The sequence below is a fragment of the Asterias rubens genome, chromosome 3 (genome assembly GCF_902459465.1).
Source record: "Asterias rubens chromosome 3, eAstRub1.3, whole genome shotgun sequence".
Taxonomy (NCBI): Eukaryota; Metazoa; Echinodermata; class Asteroidea; order Forcipulatida; family Asteriidae; genus Asterias; species Asterias rubens.
Genome location: NC_047064.1, coordinates 13,329,170 through 13,353,296, shown reverse-complemented (window position 1 = coordinate 13,353,296; position 24,127 = coordinate 13,329,170). Strand labels below are relative to the sequence as shown.

At 38.4% G+C, this 24,127-nt stretch overlaps 1 protein-coding gene across 2 annotated transcripts in view; it reads right to left on the bottom strand.

Annotated features, from left to right (window-relative positions):
• The window catches only part of LOC117288173 (tyrosine-protein kinase Fer-like), a 51,038-nt gene extending 26,938 nt beyond the window's left edge, over nt 1-24,100 (bottom strand). For both annotated transcript variants that reach the window (XM_033768904.1, XM_033768905.1), the window contains exons 1-7: nt 23,261-24,100; nt 18,007-18,240; nt 15,172-15,345; nt 7,978-8,074; nt 6,899-7,088; nt 6,633-6,770; nt 2,703-2,825 (exon numbers count right to left, since the gene is read on the bottom strand). In XM_033768904.1, the coding sequence (XP_033624795.1) occupies nt 2,703-2,825; nt 6,633-6,770; nt 6,899-7,088; nt 7,978-8,074; nt 15,172-15,345; nt 18,007-18,240; nt 23,261-23,902 (1,598 nt within the window). In that variant the 5' untranslated portion in view covers nt 23,903-24,100. The remainder of the gene's footprint in view (nt 1-2,702; nt 2,826-6,632; nt 6,771-6,898; nt 7,089-7,977; nt 8,075-15,171; nt 15,346-18,006; nt 18,241-23,260) is intronic.
• Between the last annotated feature and the right edge of the window lie 27 nt (nt 24,101-24,127).

The window sequence follows — 24,127 nt, the reverse complement described above, 5'->3', positions numbered from 1 at the left end:
TTGTTGCCATCAGTAGTAATCATGAACATTGACCAATGAAAACACGTAAAAACGGTCTAATGTTTGATCACAAGGTGATCATTTTGCCATACACGCGTGGTGCGATAAGCAAGGTGATCATTTTGCCATACACGCGTGGTGCGATAAGCAAGGTGATCATTTTGCCATACACGCGTGGTGCGATAAGCAAGGTGATCATTTTGCCATACACGCGTGGTGCGGATAAGCAAGGTGATCATTTTGCCATACACGCGTGGTGCGATAAGCAAGGTGATCATTTTGCCATACACGCGTGGTGCGATAAGCAAGGTGATCATTTTGCCATACACGCATGGTGCGATAAGCAAGGTGATCATTTTGCCATACACGCGTGGTGCGGATAAGCAAGGTGATCATTTTGCCATACACGCGTGGTGCGATAAGCAAGGTGATCATTTTGCCATACACGCGTGGTGCGATAAGCAGCGTCCACAGAGGACATATGGGTTCTATTTCTAGGTCTGAGGGACAGTATGAACAAGTGTGAAGGCCTAACCCTCTAACATGTCTATAAAGCACTAAGCCACAATCCGGCTGCAACTACATGTAGATGGAGTATTAATAGACATAGAGGATATTGGTCCTTATACGAGGGTCCTTATTATATCCTCCACTGTCAAGTAATGCGTAGACGGATAGGGGGTGAAAAGAGAAAGAACCAAACGGCAAAAAACATCCTGTTCAAAATGTCAAGGGATAGGGAAGCTAAAGATATACACTCTGTGAAGCGAATAAGGCGTGGGATCAAAAGTAGTGTATTTATACTGTATGACTAAGATACAGTGTATGTGTTACTTTAGGTCCATGGTTTCCGATACGACAACTGGTGATAAAAAGCCTTTACCTAACTACATATACATGTAGCATGATTTAGGAGATGAATAGAATATATAGGAGACAATGATGACTAGAGCGAGCTAGTTGAAACATTGAGACCAATCCAAGACCTAACTCCTCAGTAGCGCAGTTAATCTATAAGCCTATGAGCTAAAGTAGTAGTCCCAGCCAGTTTTATATACCTTGCGCCCGGGTAGTACTTAAAAAGCAGGACAGTTCTTTTCAGAGCTAAAAGTCTCCCCAACATCCGATAAATCTGCTCCGCAGTAGTAGAATAAAGAAAGACAGTTCTCTAAGAACAAACTCTACCTGGCAAGTAGATACACACATGGTGTTCCCGCAAACCAAACATACAACGATACCTCACCATGCAATGCCTCAAATCCTTCATGTATATAAGCAGAATTCAGGGTTTGAATTCAGGGTTTGAATTTGGAGATAAAATCCTGCAGGGCCTGTAGCTCAAAATGGTTTCTGGACCAAAAAATTTCTTACAGGACAAGACAGAAAATAGTAATAACCGTATTTATAATGCGCCTTTTTCCAAACAAAGTATTTACTGCAAGGTGAGTGGGACGAAGTTTGAATTATGAGACCTAATCCTTAGCACCATGTAATTAATGGTTCACAAAGTGGTGTGTTGAGTATGCTGCCAATCCACCCAGGAACACAGGGTGAACCCCTTCTCTTTTCGATAAGTGCACTGGGTTTCTATGACATGCGTTTAACAACACATGGGACGAACAGCTTTACGCCCCATCCGAAGGACGAAGCAATGGTTAAGTGTCTTGCTTAGGGACACAAATGTCACTTCTGGGGATTCAAACCCACACTCTGCTGATCAGAAACGCCAGAGTTTGAATTGGGTGCTCTTAACTGCTCGGCCAAGACACTTCCAAAATGAGAGCAAAAACTTCCTGACACATGGATCTTTTGTGTCTTTATGTTTGACTGTTTTTTACTTGATCAAGCACTAAAGCATGTTTTGGAAGTTTTTATGTCGTTTTGTCTTTACTGAAATCATTTGCATGTGGGGGAGGTACGATGTATGAAATCTTTCTGACCTAATTCACCTGACGTCATCATCAGAATATTTTCGGATGCACCATACTGGTGGGCAATGTCACTGAGCGTTATTCAGTGAAGTGCGCATTTTAAGTGACGCAGCGTTTACAGGGAAACCTATTGCCCACCAACATGGCGAGGGTGACATAGTTGCCGCGTGTGGCGTGCGTGCAAGGGGTCAATAGGGGGCTCAGGGGTCTTCTTTGAAGCACTTCTGTAAAACAAATTAATCTTCCATGTAACTACGACCATTTTTACAGGCAACGTGGAGTCAACCAACTGCACAGCTGTAAAAGACATACCAAACTACACCTCCAGAAAAAAAGAGCAAATGACCCAGAATTACACAAAAAGACAATCTGATCCAAGTACTGCCCCAGATCAGGAAAACATTGTACAGTGATAAAAGCTTTTACAAACAAGTCACAGCCAGGTCCCGGAGGAACACCAGGCAAATCATGACAGGCAACCAAAACAAGGACAGCAAAATTCCCCCCCCCCCAAAAAAAAAAAAAAGAAGAATTATTTGAGAGTAACCAAGAATGGAATCAAGAATGGTCTTGTAATGCAAAACAAATTTTAGCAGAAGGTTCTTGAAGGTTATATAAAAATTTAAAAAACCATTAAAAAAACCATGTACCAAACCACCAGAGATAGAAGAAAAGGAACAACAGAGAAGAAAACAAAAATATGAAGGAACAATAGAACAGAAAACAAAGAAGAACAATAGATGTCCGTGTATTATTTGATGAATCACTTACGTGTGTTGCACAGATTCCAGAGTGAGATTGTCCAGTACAATGACATTCTCTTCCATGCCATCGGGGAAATCCTCTAGGATGGATCCATCAAACTCAAAATATTCACGAGCTGGGGGGTCCACTCTGGGAGAGAGAACAAAACCACAAACAAAATAGTTTGAAATAACAACAACCGTGATAAAAATATTGAATTGTAACTTGGGCAAACTTGATCGTCAGTGACTGGCCTACAGGGTGTCTAAAAACAACTATAAACTCTTGAAATGGCTGCCGAATAAAAATATATGATTGTGGGGGAAAAGGTTTATATGGATGGATAGCTTATGAACTCAACTTTCATTTGTCACAAACAAGTCTGAAAATAATCTTGGAGTAAATTTTGTAAGCTCCAAAGTACTTAAAGTCACCTGGAAATAATTTTGTCTTTTCTTCAAACATTAGAGTATATGTTTATGAACAATCAAATAATTTGTTGAGTGATTGTTTGTAACGATTTATATGTTTAAAAAATAGATAAAGTTGTTTGAATCCATAACCTATCAATACATAATATATATTTTTTATTTGGCAGCCATTTCAAAAGTTTATAGTTTTTTTCTAGACACCCTGTATTACAACGGAGTAAATTCTTTTGGAATTTGTGAGACTTCTCTACTACCATGACTACTGCAGAATAGATTTTCAAATTAGGGAGACTACTCAAATACAGTAAAACTAACCAACAAAAATTTGACATATCGTTAAAAATACGCAGCAGTTATGTCCATGCAGGAAGACAATTCGTAATAAAAAGCACATTCGGAGAAACTTTTTCACAGTAATGTTTCTCAGATTCAAACGTTGGGGGATCAAAATTTATATGTTTTTCCACATTTCACTTCAAAGTGATGATTCTCAAAATGATTTATACTATCAAAAGCTGTCGTACTTCTAACCAAGTCAGTTTGTTGTTGCCATCAATTTAAAGAGTGATTATCAAACGTAAATCTTCACTTTAATGCAGTAATTGTTTATTTCCACTGAGATTATAATTTTGGTCTTCCCTGCACACACCGCAAAGAAATCTCCCCTAGAGGAACATGTTTTGCCAAAGGGTACTTTCTGTTTGTAATCTTGTTCCTTTTTAAAACATCAATCCTAAAACCACAACTGTTGGAACACCCACGCATTGTTGAATGCTTGCCAAAGCTTAGGTTTCATGAAAGGAAGTTTATTTAGAACCATAAAGACCCAAGTGATGTTTGAAGCTTGCATGGTGTGAGAGGCACTGGAAAACCTTTGGTAATTGTCAAAGACCAGTCTCCTCACTTGGTGTACATAAATCTCAACATAAGCATAAATAACAAACCTGTGAAAATTTTGACTCAATTGATCATCAAAGTTGCAAGAAATGGAAGAAGTAGGAAAACGTTGTGTGATTTCAGATGCTTGATTTCGGGTCCTCAAATATTTTAGTCAGAAAATATTTGTTCTCAGAAACTATGTTACTTCAGAGAGAACCGTTTCTAACAATGTTTTAAAGTATCAACAGCTCCCCATTACTCGCTTACCAAGTAAGTTTTTATGTTAAATATTATTTTGAGTGATTACCAATAGTGTCCACTGCCTTGAAGGATGTGTGTGAAGGGTACGAAGTATAAATTATAGTAAATGTGCGAGTTAAGACCCCTTGCATACGAGGTCATACGAGGTCACACTCTCAAGAAGCACCAACCCTCAGGCCAAAAGAAGGCAGATCATTGGACAATAAGTGTTCTTTGTGCGCGCGGCGTGACCTCAGCATTTCGCGTTTTGCAAGGGGGGTCTATCGATTCCTATTGCCCCCCATAAAGTGCACGTTGACTCCCAAATTGGCAGACAGAATATAGGCGCATGTGAGTGACACCTGCTGCACAATGTGCAATCGGTCTATAGACCAATCCATACGCGCAAGTGCTGTACTGCGATGTCACCCTCAGGAGGTTGCCAAGACTCAACGAAAATGACGGCATCTGGCAATTCGACCTGTGCTTAAGATTGTATATTATAATTTGTTGAATTAAACCAGCTCAATGATAAAACCTCTTGTCTTTTAAATTTCATATTTTTGACAGAGACCTTGTGTGTTACATGTATAAAGTACAACATATGGACTAGCTTAATTCGATCCCGAAGTGCATGTTTTTGATGCTCCCCTTGGGCATATGATTGATCAGAAGATGTTCCTACATCTCTCGGCCAACCTTCAGACTCCGGAAATAGGATCCATTTCTTATCATTCCTAGTCCCTCAGGAGTGTCAAAGAGATTGTTTCACAAATTTGTTTGCCGAGGCAAGCTTATCAGAAATCTACAACAGGCAGTCTCATACAATGTTCAATACTTTAGTGGTGGTAATCACATTACATTTTCATTGACGTTTTGTGTTTTTAACCAAAAATGCAAAGATTTAAGATTTGTTTTCAAAAAAAAAAGGAAAAAAGGTCCTTCTCACCAAACAAAATGTTATCATGCATTGAAGTGTGTAGGACGCCCTTCCCTAAGCAACAGTCGTAGCCATATCCGTATCCACTGATTCGTATACAGCCTACTCCACAATTTGTCAAGCATAAATAACATACATTGTTTATGCATGTACATGTACACCAACATTACAAATTATAGAACTTGTTGACCAATCGCCCTATTCCAGCTGTTGCGACTGATCGTATACAGGTCGCTCAATCAATCTTAAGGTCATAGACATGTACACATAAAAAGGAGGCTTCGCTCTAATAAGATCTTGTTTCCTGTGTTAATGAGCCTATTACGCATACTCCATGTACCAAAAAAGCTTTCGGCGATGTCTTGTATTTTTTTATTTTGCAGAAAGTGCGGTTGTCATCATAGGGATTGCTGACTGGTGACAGCTCATATCCTCATTGGTTCATGTACATGCAAACATGTACAATGTAGATGAGGGTTCTAATCGAGGGCCAAATATGAATCCAATAACAAAAGGTGGCAGCCTCGTTCCCAGGTTGTCTGCGATCTCGCCGTGACATTTTCTTTTCTTTCCTAGAATGTCTTGCTCGATTGTAACCCCCTGGAAGTGTGACTTGAAAGTACTGTACATGTATCCAAATATATTGAAATTTGAATTAGTTCTGTTGTTGATCCATTCTGTGTTAGAGAATCTGCAAAACGCGATACAACATAAAATACATGATTCATTTGAAACGTACTGCGTCGAAATACAAAGTATCTGGATGCACAACGTACTAAGCGCCCGACAAGCACCTGACAAGCGATGCAAGCCTGCACGCAAAACAGTCACTTTTGGTTAGCCGATCAGCATTGATTTTTTAGTGTTTCCCTTCTAGGGTTTAATGCGAGAGGTAACAATATAAGGTGCTGACCATGGTGGTGAGGCTGAAACAATGGACATGTTCACCCATTACTCACTAAAGTTTCTTCAAATGCTTTTTTTAGAAATGAGTAAAATTGGTGTCAAGAAAATACATTTTACATGCTAAAATAATTTTTGTCTCCTGAGCTTAAAATTATTTTCATGACATCGTTTTACTCATTTCTCAAAAACTACAGCACCTCAGCAAGCAAAATTTTAAGGGAAGTTTTCTACCACAGGCATGTAACTATCCATGAAAAAAAAAAAAAAAAAAAAAAACGGGCGAGAAAAAAAGAGGAAAAGGTAATATTTCTATACTTTTGTACCAAAAAGTAAAGAAAAAAAACAGGACAATCAAAACCAGAAAGAAGGAAATCAGCTGAAAAGAGGAAGTCTCACATGCCTGCTACCATGATTATCTTCAAGCTGTTTGAGTTTGATACAAATCTGTGGACATTGCGTTTAGTGTCGTACAAAAGGTACCCTTAACTGCTACCTCTACCCTCCTTATTTTATTTATCAGACTATGAACACCGCTTTTTTATTAGTATTGTCAAATCTTACTTGTGATTGTCGACAAAGTTGGAGTACTCTACGTCAGGCCTGACATCGGCAATACACCTCATGACTGCGTTCTGACTGGTGACAAAGTCTCCCATACAGGTACTGGATAGGTTGGATAAATCTGACATCGTTTGCTTTCTGGTGGAATAATCAACAAATGTGTATGACACGGTCAATGTCAGCATAAGAAACTCATTAGTGGCATCCTTTTTAAAACATACTTTTTATAAAACCAGAATAACTTGTATTGAATGAGAGTAACTCACATCTGAGCGATCTGACTCTCCTGGGATTGCTGTAGACATTCTAATAGCCTCGGTAAGATGCTTGTTCTGTAGTGTTCTTGATGGAGAGTTGCCGCCTTGAGGGATAAGACGTACTCATTGTGGGTTTTATGAAGCTTCAATACCGCCTTCTTGTACTTGTCTTTAGCCTTCTCAAGGTCTTTACTCTTCCCTACAGGAGTGAAAAAATAAAACAATAATAATATTAGGTTATTCTTATATAGCGCATATCACCATGAGATCCATACGCACTGTGAAGGGAAAGTTAACAATTCTACACAGTAGAAAGATATGTTTTCATCCAGCATTTTAATTGCTCAGGGCGCAATTTCATAGAGCTGCTTAAGCAGAAAACTTGCTATACAACTGTCTGCTATGCCGAAATGAACAGGATACCAGTGACATTTCGTTAAGCTTTTTAGCAGAAGATTTTACAATTTTTAAATAACATTTGCTAAGCGAAAATTGAGCTCAGATTCTTCCAACAGGGACATTACGTACGTTACATGTAGGTCTACATTATTCGCTCCCAATTATCTGAGATACCTATATATATAGAAAAAAGGTTTGGGTATGAACTTTTGTTCGTGTTACACAATGTAGTTTTGTTGTATGTGATTAAAACAATCAACCAGTTCCAAAAACCAAAGGTTTACTCTGCCTAAATGTTGGTGCTTCAATTTGTCCCATCATTGCTTAGCTCATGATGAAAGTGAAACTGAAAGTGTAGATTGTCATGTAATTTGCATAGGATTTTACTCTACAAATAACATTTGCTAAGCGAAAATTGAGCTGGGCACCACATGCAATATTTTGTGCTTACAGGTTTTATGAAAATTGGGCCCCAATTTCATAAAGCCAGTAAGCCAGAAAACTTGCTACGCACAGGAAAAAAATTGCTCAACAGAAACTGGTTACCAACCAAAATTCCATAAAGTTTACATACATGCAACTGTAGCCCCTCTCTTTGTTTTGCTTAGCAAAGTAGTTGGCTAAGCGGTATTTTTTGCTTAACAGCTTAATGAAATTGGGCCTAGGGGACCGAATTTACCGCAACTGACCTTTGATTAAGGCCTCATCGTATTTAAGTTTCAACTCCTTGGTCTCTTTCCCGGCCTTTTGATACCTCGAAAAACTCTCCTTCACTTCACCTTTGACCTGAATGCATAAAAAGGCAAAGAAACACAAAGGATGATTACTGACAGGATGGTAGGGATTAACGCATGCGCTCAGATGACCTCAGTCTTGGGGGTTGCAGATGACGTCAACGGGGAATGTCTCCTGACAACGAACACCGGTTTACTTTTTTGTCTGAATGTGTTTGGCGGGATATCCCTATAATCCCCCTTTGGAGATGGTATCAGGAATGGGGCACATTTTATCTTCTTAAAGCAATGATGAGTGAAATTGGGTCTTTCGACGCATGGACATGTGAAAATTAAATGATAGCATAATATAGTCATAGCCATTTAAAATATTGTGTGCACATATTGTATACCTTACGTGTAGGACATCTTCAAAAACATAACTTCCCAAAACAAACTAATAAACCTGAATGGAAAGTGTTTTGTCCTGTCTACAAGATTTTTTTGTGAAAATTTTCTATCCCATGAATATTTGAAAGGATAAGATTGATGACATGTGTTGAGTGCAATCTTTGAAAGTTGGCATTTTCATATCTTGCACAGGCCAACAATTGGTTGGATGCGACACAGAATTGAGACCAACTACTGTAAGCAGTTTGTACGAATAATTCCCTATTATCGTAAACTTGGTTGTGACCCCTAGATTTAAATACAGCAGTTAGAGGTTGAAAGGCTTCTGATGACCGCGAACAAATTGACTGTATAGGGAGAAGGCCAGCACGTACAAATGTAGGGCTAGATACATGTAACACATTGGTAATACACCAGCACATTTATACGGAAGACCCAGGTTCAAGTCCCGATAGTAAACTTTTCTTCAATTAATCCGCAAATTCTAATAACCAAAACGTGTACCATTATGGTCAGTGCTAAAAGGTCATTAATTTCAATTTTATACTCAAAAGGCCATGAAACAAAGAATTTGTATTACTTTTAAAAAATGAATCAAAATCCAGAAGTAAATGAATTTCTTAGAAACTGAATTCTCCTTTCTGCCAACAATTACTTTCGAGACCACTCTTGATTCATACATGCTCTTAACTCATTTTACCAGGAACTCCAAAAACATGCAAAGGCAATGTGAAACCTATACAAGTTAACAACTTGACATTATGCATAGTCCTGCGCCAAGCGAAATGTACTACGCAAATGTACATATTGTACATGTGTACATAGCAACCAATTCCTGTAGTATAACTCCTAAAACAAACAGGCATCAGTAGATCTGTACAGTGTCAAGTAACAAGAAGACCTTCAGAGCTTCATCACACCTTTGACAGTTTCCTCATTATAGTTTCCCATCAATTGCCATCTAGCCATCTGTATGTCATCTTGACACAAGTGTACTCATAATTTACATTGTTCAACAACGCTTTACATGGTTTTTAGGATTGGTAACTGGTAACCACTCTTAAAATGTATGGCAATACAAAGTGTGTGTCAGAAGCCTATACATGAACACCAGCTTATGGTATCAAGTATTTTGTGAAACATTTCTATTTGAAGTAATGTGGTTATTTTTTTATTTAATCTTATTACCTGCATTGCACAAACACATAAGTGCAAAAAGGAAACCCCAAACAGGCACACAGACCCACTAAATGTTCACACATCCAAACTGAAAGACAAGGGACAAGCACAACACAGGCAAACAACCAAAGAAAACAAAGTTATAGGCCTAATGTAGAAAGACATTCGATTTTATGCCCCAAAATTGGAATCTGAGAAGCGTTACTGTCAGTAATAATGGTTCTCAGATTCTTCCTGCCCACGGACATACGTTCAATGTGTAGTCTATTTGTTCCCGATTTTCTGGGCTACCTACAGGAAAAAGAGAAGCTTTTGATATGAACTTTTGTTCATGTTACACAATGTCGTTTTACAGTATGGGATTAAAACAATAGACCGGTTCCAAAAACCAAAGGTTTACAGGCAGTGGACACTATTGGTAATTACTCAAAATAATTATTAGCATAAAACCTTACTAGGTAACGAGTAATAGGGAGAGGTTGATGGTATAAAACATTGTGAGAAACGGCTCCCTCTGAAGTGACGTAGTTTTCGAGAAAGAAGTAATTTTCCGCGAATTTGATTTCGAGACCTCAGATTTAGGATTTGAGGTCTCGAAATCAAGCATCTGAAAGCACGCAACTTTGTGTGACAAGGTATTTTTTTCTTTCATTAACACTCACAACTTCGACGACCAATTGAGCTCAAATTTTCACAGGTTTGTTAGTTTATGCATATGTTGAGATGCACCAAGTGAGAAGACTGGTCTTTGACAATCACCAAAGTGTTCAGTGTCTTTAACAACATGTCAGTGCTTCACTTTTTCACATTATTGTTTAGCTCATGATGAAAGTGAAACTGAAAGTGTAGATTGTCATGTAATTTGCCTAGGATATAAACAAGGAACATGGGATGTCTGTGAAATCCTGAGTAATGATTTTAGGAACTGACATGACTGGTGAAGCAAAACCTATCAAATTTAATACAACTAGTGTATGGCGTCAGACACAAAATGTAATGTACACTGCGTACACTTGTAAAAACATTCACTATTCAATTGGGAACGACATGTATCATGGGTATGTAATAATAGTTTAATATCAAAGTCTTATAAAGTGCACATATCTACCAAACAAGGTACTCAAGGGGCTGAGTATTATACAAACTTTCAGCAAGATTATTGCAGTGATGAATTCTGTGTACTGTAGAGAATGTGATTTAATTAAAGAGGTTCAGCAGGCTGGCTACCGACCTGACAATTTTTCAAATAGAATTTTTTTCAATTTTCACTTCCATCTTCATTCATTTTGCTGTACTGAGATGTTTTGAATCAGAATGAGGTACAAATTGAACAGAAGGAAGTTGCGAGGAAAAAAGTTTTTTTAATTTTTCTTCAAGATATTTCACAGTGAGGTATTGTTATTTTAAAACAAATACAAGACGGTTAAGACCGCCAAACTGTTCCAGTCTGTTAAAGGCCCATGATCAGTAGGTGGTGATTTGGTGATCTTTCATTAAACAGCTAATAAAGGATGATCTCAAATTTTCTAATAGCTGCAGTCCATAGGAAACATACACAAAATATAAGTCTCTTACCTCACCACGTTAAAACATGGTAAAAAAGGGTTTTTCTCCAGAACGCTCCAAGCCAAATTTCTGAAGAACGCCGGGTCAAACAAACCGGTGCGACAAAGGAATCGTGATGTCAGTGGCAGCTATTTGATGTGGAAAATAGCGCCCTCAGTTTGCCAAAGCTGGAGAACTTTGTTCAAACCCAATATGGGGAAAATCGTCACTGGCGTCAAGGGGTCATTATAACAGAAAAGCCGTTTTGACTCTCGACTGAAAAAGCCGCGCAGCTGGGTGCATTTTTGACTCAAGTTATTTATTACTTAATGCAGACTTTCAGAGTAAAATGGTTATTAACCAGTATCTACATATATGTACAATGTATATTTGGCCATAAAAAGGTAATACATGTAGTAAAAGTATTGAGATCATCCTTTATTGGCTGTTTAAAATTCTAAAAACAAAACAGCTTCACTAAAAACAAATTCTCCGGAAATTTTATTTTCTGTTCGGGATATTTGTACCAAACATGTAGGCTACCTAGTTCAGTGGTGGTTTGTACAATGTACACGTTTGCACATACATGTACACGTTTATCTTTTGCATGTTCATCAGAATTCCCACCAACCATTTTATTTGCTATTAGATAAAGTTGAGTAAACATTGTGAAAGGAAATCATTCCACACCATGTGTTTCCTTGTATATTTAGTGGTGTGATAGAAAACGCAATAAATTAAAAGGGTACCATGCACTTGTCATACAAACTAGTTTTTTCAAGTAAGTCCATTTTCAGAAATGATGAAAACTTTATGAGGGTAGTTTTTGGTTTACAAGTGCAAATCTGTCTGTACATGTACTCCCAAACTAAACAGTAAACTGCTCCATGCTTAAAGCCATTATACACTTTCGGTAAACAGTATTGTCCAAGTCCCACACTTCGTGTATCACAACTTATACATAAAACAACAAACCTGTGAAAATTTAGGCTCAATCGGTCATCGGAGTCGGGAGAAAAAAACGGGAAAACCCACTCTTGTTTCCGCGCATTTCGCCGTGTCATGACATGTGTTTAAAATAAATCTGTAATTCTCGCTAACGAGAATTTATATTGTTTTACCGTTTTCTCAAAAAGTAAAGCATTTCATGGACTAATATTTCAAGAGAAGTCTTTCAACATTACCTTCTGTAAACCCTGTAAATTATTTATTGTAAATCTGTGAACTTTTTTTGTTTTTTTCTGTACCGAAAGGGTCCAATGGCTTTAAACAGTGTTCATAACAACAATTATAGTTGTAACCTTTTTAAAGGCAGGGTAAACTGTTGTGATTCTTCCACCCTACATATACGTACCATTGGCAAATTTAAGATTGAACGTTCGAACTTCGGATTAATGTGCTGGCACTCTACCAGCTGAGTATTTTAGTGAAACAATTTGAAAGACATGCAGGCTTTCTGAAACTAATTAGAGTTGACTATCAATTTGATGTTTAGGGATTATTTGTTCTCTATTTGGTTTCAATCAACCCCAAATTTGAAAAAAAAGTGGACAGAAAAAAAATTACCTGCCTTTTCCATCATGTCCATGGATCTTTTGAATGAAATTTTAGAGAAATTCACCAAAAGGACATTTTTATTTTTACAGAAAAAAAGGTCACAATAGCACCCTCTAGAGTCCTCTTCCCCATTCTGTATGGTTGAGTGATTTTTTTCTTTTCGTCTACAACTGTTTTTCTAAACCACTAGCTAGCGACCAGTCAGTGCATACAATTATTTTCAGTGTGCCTGTACATGTACATGTCTTTTCACTTGTTGAAACACTTGTAAGTGGTTTAAGGTTCCTAACAAAAACATAACAACTAGGCTATTTTTAGAAAAACAAGATGGTAGATAAAGGAAAGACTTTATGCTGTTTCCTGTTGTATACACTGCATGTATAGACCATGTGAACCTTGTTTACAATAAGTGTGACCTTGTAAATGTACATTCCTACAGTATTCTGGCAGGCAAGATACTACACTAAGGGAAAGTTGACATTTTGTGTCATAATTTCCACATAAAACCAAGAGTTATGAAAGTAAAGCTGGTTAAGTTTTGAGATGTGCCCCCATACATCATATCAAAAGTTGATAAGAATTAGACAGTGCAATCTCCATAAAATATAAGATTTTATGATTTCTTCCATTGAGCTGTGTAACAAATCATGCCTGCAGGAAGTCCAGGCTCTGTGGCTCTTTTGTAAACATGTGATGTCACAGGTGACATCGTCCATACATTGTACACTGTACAGGCAATTAGGGCCTAATCATCAGTATACGTTACGTGTACATGTAGCTTTAATCAATGTCATCAAAAAACGCATGTTCACAAAACTAGTAACGTGTCAAAGCAGGTAAAAACATTTTTTTATTCCTGGCATATGCCCTACTTCATTGCTTTTGGGGTGTTTTTTGTATAATGTTCATGTAAAATAAAAAATAATAATAACAATGTGCTGTACCTGTAAAAGACAACATGACAACACAAGTTCAGTGAAATACACAAATGTACGCCAAGAAGAAGGGTTTCCAAAATACATTGTAATACCACGGTTACAGATTGTGAAGTTTTATGGTTGAGAACCAATCACGTGATGTGATACAAAGACGCATTTAGTACATGGCTAATGATACACAAGACGCACATCGCAGAGGGTAAACCGATGGTCAATTTCCAGCGCTTTGTACAATTAGAAACAGGCCCAGGTTTGATGGAACAATGAAGAATTGTTTTTTATTTTAACAACTGTTCGTCTGCTTGTCCCCAGCCGGACACTTGTGTCCTTAAGCAAGACACTTAGCCATCCCCTTATTCAACAAGCAATAAAACACAACGGAGCCAGACTGTGCACTAACAGTGTAGAACATAATGCTGTACGAGGAGAACTGTTTGAGTTCTAGCCACATAATGGTACCTTTGTGTGCAAACAAACTAATACAGTAAACTGGAGCATGCATCAAGGTGTCATGCGGGGAGTGGGCGTTCTCCACTCTTCGCCTAGCGAGAACTGCAACGAAATCACGTCTTTCTTCGTGGGTAGAAAAAAAAAGAGAACAAAAAGTGAAAATGGCAGGGCAATTTTAAGCGCGGAGGATCAAGACAAAAATCAGTAAATGTAAACCTTATTAAACTGTCCGTCTTCATTTTTTTTAAAGAACTGTTTTTAGTTGGCTTCATCCCCTTCTTTTTTCTTATTTCCTTATTTACTTATTTATTTATTTACTTTCTTTTCTGTTTGTTTATTTATTTATTTATTTATTTTATTTTATTTTTCGCTGGTTTGTTTACTTGCTTATTTACTTGTTTATTTATTCACTTATTTATTTGTTGAATTATTTATTGATTGACTGATTGTTTTTAATTAATTAACTTATGTGTGTAATTAATTAACTTATTTATTTATGTTTCATTTATTTTCATTTTTTGTTTACTCATAATGTTTTTTAGCGTTGTCGTTTCTGTCATGGGTTTTTCCCCTTACATTGTTGCCTTTTTGTATTTTCTGTACTTGTACTGTTGAGGTCAAATAAATAATAATAATAATAAAAAAACTGACATCGACGGACGTTACTGCGATAACCTATCATTCTGAAAGTTTGTATATATACTCAGCGCCTTGAGTACCTTGTTTGGTAGATATGTGCGCAATTACATGTAAGACTTCGGTATTATTATTATTAAACCATCAATTAAACTATGGCATAATAATGTTTGAACATGACAACAACACACTTCACAGAAGAGGAATGCGTTACCACGGTATAACAAAACTATTGTTGCACGCTGTGCAGGGTCCATAGGTTTTGTCCCCCTCGGGGGCAAATGGCACCCCTGGCCAACCCTGGGTGCCATTTGCCACCTTGGGTGTACAAAACACCATGGATCCTGTTAATACAGCGTGCAACAATATTGTACAATGTTTAACATGTAATTGTATTTGCATCCCTGCAACAAACTTCCACTGTTCTTACCGCACAAAATTGTTAAAATTTTACCTTCATGTAGTCCGTGTCAATCTTGGTTCTCTCATGGATGTACTGTTTCTTCAACTCCATCTTATCTTTGATCATCATGCTTAGTCTGTCTACAATGGCTGTGCTCATCTCGTCAGCGTGTTGTCTGATGAGCTTACTGACCGCCTCTGTTTCCTTGATTATAGTGCTCCACGTCTTCAAAAAGGAATAAATCAAGGAGTTTACCTAATAATTTGATTCATGCTAATATGTAAAATTGCGATATCGCTTATATCATACAAATTGGCACTGTTTTTATAAAGAGGCAATCTTTAATAACTCACACATTTAGGCAAATAGGTGATTTTATGTATTTTGAAGTGACATTAATATTTTCCCCAAGCTAAATCATTATACTTTTTTTAAACTCACATTTGTCATTTAAAAATTGTATTACATAGCGCTCGCACAGGATACAAAAACGACTATTCTGCGTTTTGAGTTTCATGAAGAGGCACTTTTTGTGACCAAAATAAGTTTTAGTACCCATTAATACCCCTAGGTGAAGAGAAGCATATAATAGTAAAGCTTCATGCTCATAGACACAAGTCTCATGACCGGGATTCGAACCCAAGCTCCGATGACTCAACCACCAGAACTTGAACTAGATGCTTTAAGAGTCCCTGCCTGTAAGAATGTACCAAATTAGGGGGGGGGGGGGTGTGATTCATGGGTTCGCAGATCTTCTTCTACAAAATTAGAGTGATACACCATCATACCAAACGAATAAATCCAAAATTTTAGTTTGCTGACGCTTTCGGTTTTTAATGATAACCGGGTATTGGAACAGTTTTCATCTAATGACAAATGAAAAAAGAATCTTGGGATCTCTGCAACTTGCATGTCAACAGATTTTTTTAAAGGGATTTTTTGATTGGGATCATGTTGGCCCACCAATATAACAAAGGTCAAAGGTCATGTGAAACTACACTACTGCCTATTTCGGGTGATTTTACGTCGCCTAGAAATCCATGCGCCAATATGATCCCATTAAAATGTCTGCGTTTTATGATTATATACATGTAGATACTCAGCAACACATAAAAAGCAAAAACCAAATGGGATTTGAGTGGCGCTAACAAATATTACAGATCAAAAGTTCACAAGACATGCCTATACTTATGCATTGCTGTGGCAACAGAAAGTGAGAAATATCCCCCAATTTCAAAATGGTGGCAAACCATGAAGGGATGGGTCTCCAAAACAAATTTTGGTCCAGATATAGATTGGACTTGTTTTTTTGCAAATGGTGTTAGTTTAAGTTGCAGAGATCCCAAGATTCTTTTTTCATTTGTCATTAGATGAAAACTGTTCCAACACCCGGTTGCCATAAAACAACTTTTTGTTGTTGGCGCGCAAGGTTACGGAGGTGCGAAAACGCAATATATTGGTAAAATTTGAACTTTGACCTCTATTATTTCTCTGCGCCAACGAGATCCCACGCACTTTGCACTTCAATTTGTTTAAGGGATGCAAGCTCTTTCACGTGAACATGTTTAATTCATGGGATCTTATAGGCGCGTTGAGTTATGAGGCGTTGAAAATGGCACGAGGGCACTGTTCGTCAAAGGTTCAGGTGCGCGTAACATGACGCGCCAACGAGATCCCAAATTTTTTTTTTTACTTTTGTTATGAGCCCAACTGGAGGTTTCAAAAAATGTTTTACTTTTGTTGGGATGAGTGTACTTTTCGTTTCAGGAAGGCTTTTAGGCCGAAACTTTGATAACTGATAACTCCAAAACCGAAAGCGTCAGCAAACTAAAATTTGGGATTTATTCGTTTGGTATGATGGTGTATCACTCTAATTTTTTAGAAGAAGATCTGATAACCCATGAATCACCACTTGGTACATTCTTACAGGCAGGGACTTTTAAGCCACTCGACCATGACACCAAGTTATGACACCCCTTTGGCCTTTGGTCAAACAAACATGGATTACAGGATCAATAGGCTGCCATGATTGCATTCAGCATAGGCAGCAAGTCCGAGATTCCAGCATGCCGTTACTGGACTATCGGTTGAGAACAGTTGTTTTCTTACAGCGGTTAAACTAGAGTCATTGTCACTCTGACAACAATGGATTCTAACAATATTTTTGGGAATTCCAGATTTTAACTGGCGGGAGGGCCCAGCCGCCGATTTCACAAAACTCTTCCTTACTTAAGACTAATCTTAGGACTTAGGACAAGTCCTAACCCTGCACTGTAGCATGCAGACATTAAGATTAATCCTAAGTTAGGACGAGTTACTCGTCATAACTCGAGATAAGACGAGTCCTAACGACAGGACATTTTCAGTAAAGGAGGCAAGTAGAGCATGCCATTGATGATTATTGTTTGAGAACAGGGCCCTTTTAAATTGCTCTGCTTACAACTGAACTCTGCGAGGACATCACCATTCTACGCTTACTGTGCAAGAGACAAATTTTTCCCTAGCTGTATATGAACGATGAATGGCTCTAATTGTGCGCGTGTACCAGGACAAGTTCTCTACTAACCATCCACATACGCTAGGCGCAAACGCGGAATTTCCAACATGTACTTCCGTAAGTGCCAATGTTTTGCTTAACAGTAAGCAGAGGGATGACATTGGGCACAGTTGTTTTCTTTGATCAGATTATACTCAAGGTGACAACAATAGATTCTTAGTGGGAAAACAAAAAAGATTCCTGACTTCCAGAATCTAATCCGGTGCGAGGGCCCAGGAATTTATTTTTTAGGAAAACTCAGCAGGAAGCTGTTTAATGATATGAACCTGTAGTAAGCTAACGTTCTTGAAAATCGAACAGGATGTTTAGTTTTTTTTGTACAGTCTCACCTTCACAACATTTCCCTTGTGGTTTATCTGTGAATCCTCTTCGAATCTATTCGCTAACGTCCCGATTACTCCCAGCGATGTGGCGTACTCCTTGTCCGCTTTGATCTTGTGTTGGACGACGCGCTTCAGCGCTTCCATCAGCCGGTATTCCTGATCATTGAGTTTGAGGATAGCGTCGTGCGCTGTCTTGTCTTGAAGGTCTGTCCCGAAGCCCATCCGACTGGCCCCTCGAGCCTAAACAACAATATGGAAAAAACGTGTTAGATTGGTTATCAACCATGACAATTTCTCATAAGTTGGATTCAAGTATCGACATACATGTAGAGTATACAAATAAAAAGTACTTGTTTTGTGATAACCTCAACAATCCCACAGCTGGCAGTATTTGACAAAATGTTTAGCTGATTTTTAGCTGCTGCTTCAAATATCAACTCGGAGCTTCTGCTTCAAATATCAACTCGGCCTTTGAGTTCCACCAGGGCAAATTTCCTAGATCCTGTAAGCACACAATCTTGCTAAGCACAGAATGGTATCAGCTTAACAGAAACAGGTTACCAGCCAATATTACATTGAGTTTGCATTGTTGTGGCATGGCATAACCTGCGAGTGATAAACAAAATTTATCTTCCAGCAACATTGACACGGAGCTTACATTAGTGCAATTATGCAGAGTTAATGTATAACAACGCAATAACACAGGGTTTAATATGGAGCATGGAGGTTTTTAAATTGATCACACTTTGTTGCCTAAAGGACTGACTTATTGAAATCGAGGATTCAAGTTTGCCTAAAAATAACATGTTACATAAATGGACTTGTAAAACCTTTTTAAAACACACTTAAAGAGTAAACGTATACGTACTCTATTAATACCAGATTAAAAAAAAGCATTGGTTGGTTTAGCTGTGCTGAACTGGAATTAATCAAAACTAGAGAAGGGATTTTCAGGGAAATGAAAGTTTTAGTTACGCAAATTTTTGTTTTGCATGGGTCGCTGTAAAGTTATCACTGATACAATGTCTGTATGTATAGCGTATGCTGATACAATGTCTGACTATGAGACAACTTAGTACACTATAAGTGTACAATAGTATGTGTATACATGCTTTTCATATAAAGAGAGTGTTTGAATTTAGACACCTTCACCATGTGTCTAATCATGTGAAGGGTAAATTTGAAAAAGTAATCAAGTCAATTTCTATCAGCAAAATCTAAAAAAGTACAGAGCTCATCATCATTGTACACTGTACAGTTCACAATGTGTATTGCAAGGCAGAATTGAACATTAACAGTAAACATTGTTGACAAAGCAAACTTGATCAAGTTCATGCCAACAAACTTATAACAAGTAATAAAATGCTATACAATCAAAAGGAATTTGTACTCATGATGTCCACAATGTGTATACTACTATACACACCCCATCACTTTTAAAGAACTTTTGCAAATCATGCACTTTGTGTATGGTACAAAATTCATGACTTTAGTTGCAAGGCTATGAACGTACACTTTACAGTAGAAGTACATGTAGCAAGCAAGAATACTGTCTGGATACAGAGCCAAAGCTTTTTAAGAACTCACCGGTCGGTTCCATTTTATCGCAGTATTACTAAAAGTTCTCACTTCACGATTGAAAGCCGTCTGTGGGTGCACATGCAACACCGGTTTATTCATCATTCCAGTTTTTACCCCCCAAAAAACACTTTCTAAAACTATAGGATCGGCTGCACTTTCAAAAAAGAGCCGAACAAGAAAAATCACGCTCTCGTTTCTAAATGAGGGTTGCGTCTGCCTCACTATTTCTAATCAGAGATTTCCACAGCGATTAATGCAGCTGGCAAACTTGCTGGCCCGGGGAACGGACAGGGAGGCGATACCATTTCTTTAAGGGGAAGGGGGCAAAATTATTTTCCAGTTCATAAATTAGCCGCCCTGATGGGCGGAGGGGGAAAAGGTGAGGGGGAAATAATTAAGGGTGAATCAGACTTGCCTTGAAGAGTATCAAGCGTAGAAATTATAAGAGATTACTTTGGAAGTCGCTGAGAAGTGGAGATACAAGTTTGTCATTCAGAGTGGTGGCATGGCAGAGTACCTACTACGCTGGGTTTGGACTAAACGCTGGTGAGTACAGTGTACATGTGTATTAAGACATGGTTTGTGGAACATATAAAGGTATTTCTCCATAGAGATTATAAATATCATTTTTTTTTTTTGAGCCTAGATAACTAGTCAACAGGTTATTAAATGTAGGCCTTAGTAAGTCTTAGAAAGTATACCCTTGGTAATCGCTCTTAAAAATGAATGGCAATAAACAACTTACTTGGTTAGAACATGGTTAGAAGTATGTAGCAGCTTTCAATTGAATAGGCCTACATTATAGCATTTTGGGAATCATTTCACTTCAAACTAAAGTGGTTATTTTGGATATCAGTTTATCAGTTTTCCCCCTCCCCAAGTTTGAATCTGAGCTGTGTTACATTTCTCAGATTGTGCATTATTCAATATAAGGAATACCCTTATATCTGAGCTGTGGTTAATAAATATTAACCTTATCGTAACCTGCATGAACATGGCTGCTCAAGATTGTTTGCGATATCTCAAAAACGCTATGACCTTATGAAATGAAATTTTCACAGGGGTTAGTTTGATTGTATGGCATTGACAAAAAATGAATGGTTACAAGAACCAAAGGTATAGGCCTACACATCATTCCCATATGAAATGGCCCATCTTTTTCACCTGCTGACTGTTAATTGTACAATGTGGACTGAGTTCATTAGCAATGCAGTTTATACACTCTTCTATCTGCACAGATGTTTGATGAGCGCTTGTCATTGTGATAGAAGGATCATGTAACCATGTAACCATGGTCTCCATATGTGTACTTCTAGTGTAGCATCTCTAATCAGGCTCATGTTACTCTGTAGGCCATACATGGTTAATATGTCAATCATGATCATGAACGTATAATGGCTAATTCCGTACAACTTCATGCCATTTACATACAATACATTGCATATTTTTACAAGTAGTTGAATTTGCAAACAAATTGCAGTACAGCTGTACAGGTACATAAAAAGTACTTGGCACTTAAGTGGTCCCCAGTATGAAGAAAGTCACAAAAAGACAATTTTATAACTTGTGTTTTAGCCTAGCAGCTCAAAATTATGGCTTGTATTGTACCCAAATGCCCATCAACTTGTATCAAAATGGCTTGTATCAAAATGGCTTCAAATTGGCTTGTATCAAAATGCAATAAAGCGACTGGAAATTGCTTGTTCCGAAATTCCCTTAAAGATAAAGTTACTTAAATTGAAACGGCATGTACATGTACCTGGGAATGGCTTATAAAAATGGCTTGTATCAAAATTCCGATAGCGGCTGAAAATGGCTTGTCAAGTTGCCAATAGGGACTGGAAACGGCTTGTATCGAAATGGTTTAACAAAATGCCCACAACGGCTGAAAATACCTTTAGACCTTGATTTTCATCTGTGAGAGGGCAAGGCCATTTTCATTTTGTAATGGGTGCTTCCATTGACAAATCTTTCTATGGGAACATTTTGAAGGGGCACTAAGACCATAATATGATCAGGGCAACAAAGGTCATGACCTTTCACATTTTTCTGGATTCATAAAGAGAGTCAGCGCGCACTTGATCATGTGACATGCACACTGTGTGTGTCACTTACCCAAGTAAAAACACAATGTTCCCATGAACTATGTATTATAAGTAAGCCATCTCACTTTTAAGATTTCACAAAGTCAAAGAGACACTTTCAAGATTTTAAAATTACAATGCCAAATAGCCAACATTTAAATGCCAATACCTTAATCTGGATGTCACGGGTTCAAATCCCGCTCTAGTCAAATTTTCTTTTGTCAACTCAAACAATTTTAGGGTAAGAAGTTTAATTCCTATTGCATGTGTGGACCACATGTCAGGGCTGTATGCTTCGTTTTTAAAAGGGCAAGGGCACAAAGGCATTTTCTCTTTGGCAAAGGGCACCCTATGAGGAAATTGTAAATTTCTACTGGAGCATTTCAAGGGCACCAAGGCAATGGCAAGGGGCAACGGAAACAATCGCCTTCGTTGCCTCCATAAAGTATCAGGCCTGACATGTGCTGTACAGTACACGGATGAGGAAAACAAAGTTTCTGCCAGAGAATATCGAAGAAAAAATTACGGCATGGACTCTTAACTGGAGGCAAGTAACCTCAAGTTCTCTCTGAGAACATTTAGACCTGCTTGACACATTAAATACAAACAGTGATTGATCAAGAAACCAATCGGGGACTAATCAATCGCTAATCAGCCAATCATAATTGGTCTGTTTTAAAAATGATTCAAACATTGGCTTTACTGTGAACTTTTTATGTAAATGAACCTGCAAGAAATGGACTAGTCCATGCATGGCCTCCGGGCGAGACACAATTGGAACATGCTGTTTTTAACTCCCTTTTTGATTGGATGGCAGGATATTGGACACATCCTGCGTGTGGAGCACCTCTCTAATGAATCATAATACAATCCGAGAAACCACTTTGACATCGTATTACATGGAACTGTGTTACCACAACAAGCTCTATGGGGTGGCTTTTATTAGCTCTGTGATTTTGGCTCTGTATATCAGCTGCCCAGACACTTTTGTATGAATACATCGTACATAGGGTGGGTTGGCAGTATACTAATTCAAAACCTTTTCAGCCACATGGGCTGGAATTAAACAGAGTAAACCAAGGCCATGGTGTCCTATGTCCAAAATGCCACTTGATGCCCAGGGCCAAATATTATAGAGCTGCTTAGCACAAAAATTTGCTTCTAAAGCATGAAATTTCTTCCTTGATAAAAACAGGATTACCTACAAAATTTTCATTTGTTTCTTTCTTGTTACTGGTATTCAGCTGTTGTTTGCTTGTCCTGAAAATCATGTGGACATTTGGTGGGTAAATGGTAATCCTGTTTATCAAGGAAGAAATTTCATGCTAAGCAAACTTTTGTGCTTAGCAGCTCTAAGAAATTGGGCCCAGTCCAGAGCCCCAAAGGAAACTTTAGTCGACTGTGCAGTGTGCTACACACACAAGTGGCATACGCCTGCAACCGTTCCATGGACCACCTAATTTCCCTATTTTGTTTGTAAACCTATGTACTAAAACTTTTTTGCAACAGCTCCCTTTGATTTTGTACACGTTTTCCAACTTTGGGCTTTTCACGAACCATGGACACAGGTTTAGTTTCATTATAAAATACTCTACCTGATTATCGCCTTCCCAAAACAATGGTGAGACAAGATCTTCCTCTGCATAGTACTGAAACATAAGTAAACTGTCACTACTGCTTTCTTTGGGTGAATTAACAGGAAGCGACGAGTTGGAAGTACTGTGGAAAAATGTCCCATCTCCGCTCCCGCCACGACCACCATTTACTTTTACCTCCGAAACCGAGTGAGATTGGGGGCGTGACTTGTTGAAGTTGAAGGACGTCGGTTTACGGGGAGGAGGGACTTTTGGACTCGGGAGGGGCTTGGAGGAAATGATGGGTGTCGGCGACGGTTGGGAGGACGCTTTTAATTCTTCATCCGGGCTGAGGTACAAATCTTCGGCATCATTTGTTGCGTTCTCATCACTGTTGTTCGAGAGGAATGAATTATTGTGATCAAGACTTGACGAGATTCGCCTGACTGCAGAAGAAGACGCTTTCTGTTGTGGAATGGCAGGCAGTGGCGGGCGCAACCCGGCCCCGGATGGGAGCACCGGCGGGGCGGAGATCTTTCTATCACGGGCAGCTGGCAGCGGCGGTGGAACAACCCCAGCAGCAACGCCGCCGGGCGGCGGCACCGCCGGTGTGCCGCCCGTGTTGGCAAATTTCTGTCTGAGCTCGTTCACTTTGGATGACATTGTGTTTCACCATCAATTTGATCTGGATGCGAGAGAAACACGAGTACGTTACAAATGTAGAAACATCGCAAGTTTGTTTTCGCGCATTCATTAAGTCTGACAAGCTTTCGAATTGAGGAAACCAGGAAGTTGTGCTGAACTGTACCATTCCTTATTCTTTGATATTGTGTTGTTAAAATTCTGCCTTCAGCAACCTCTTGTACAGGTAAGGAAATAATACACTGA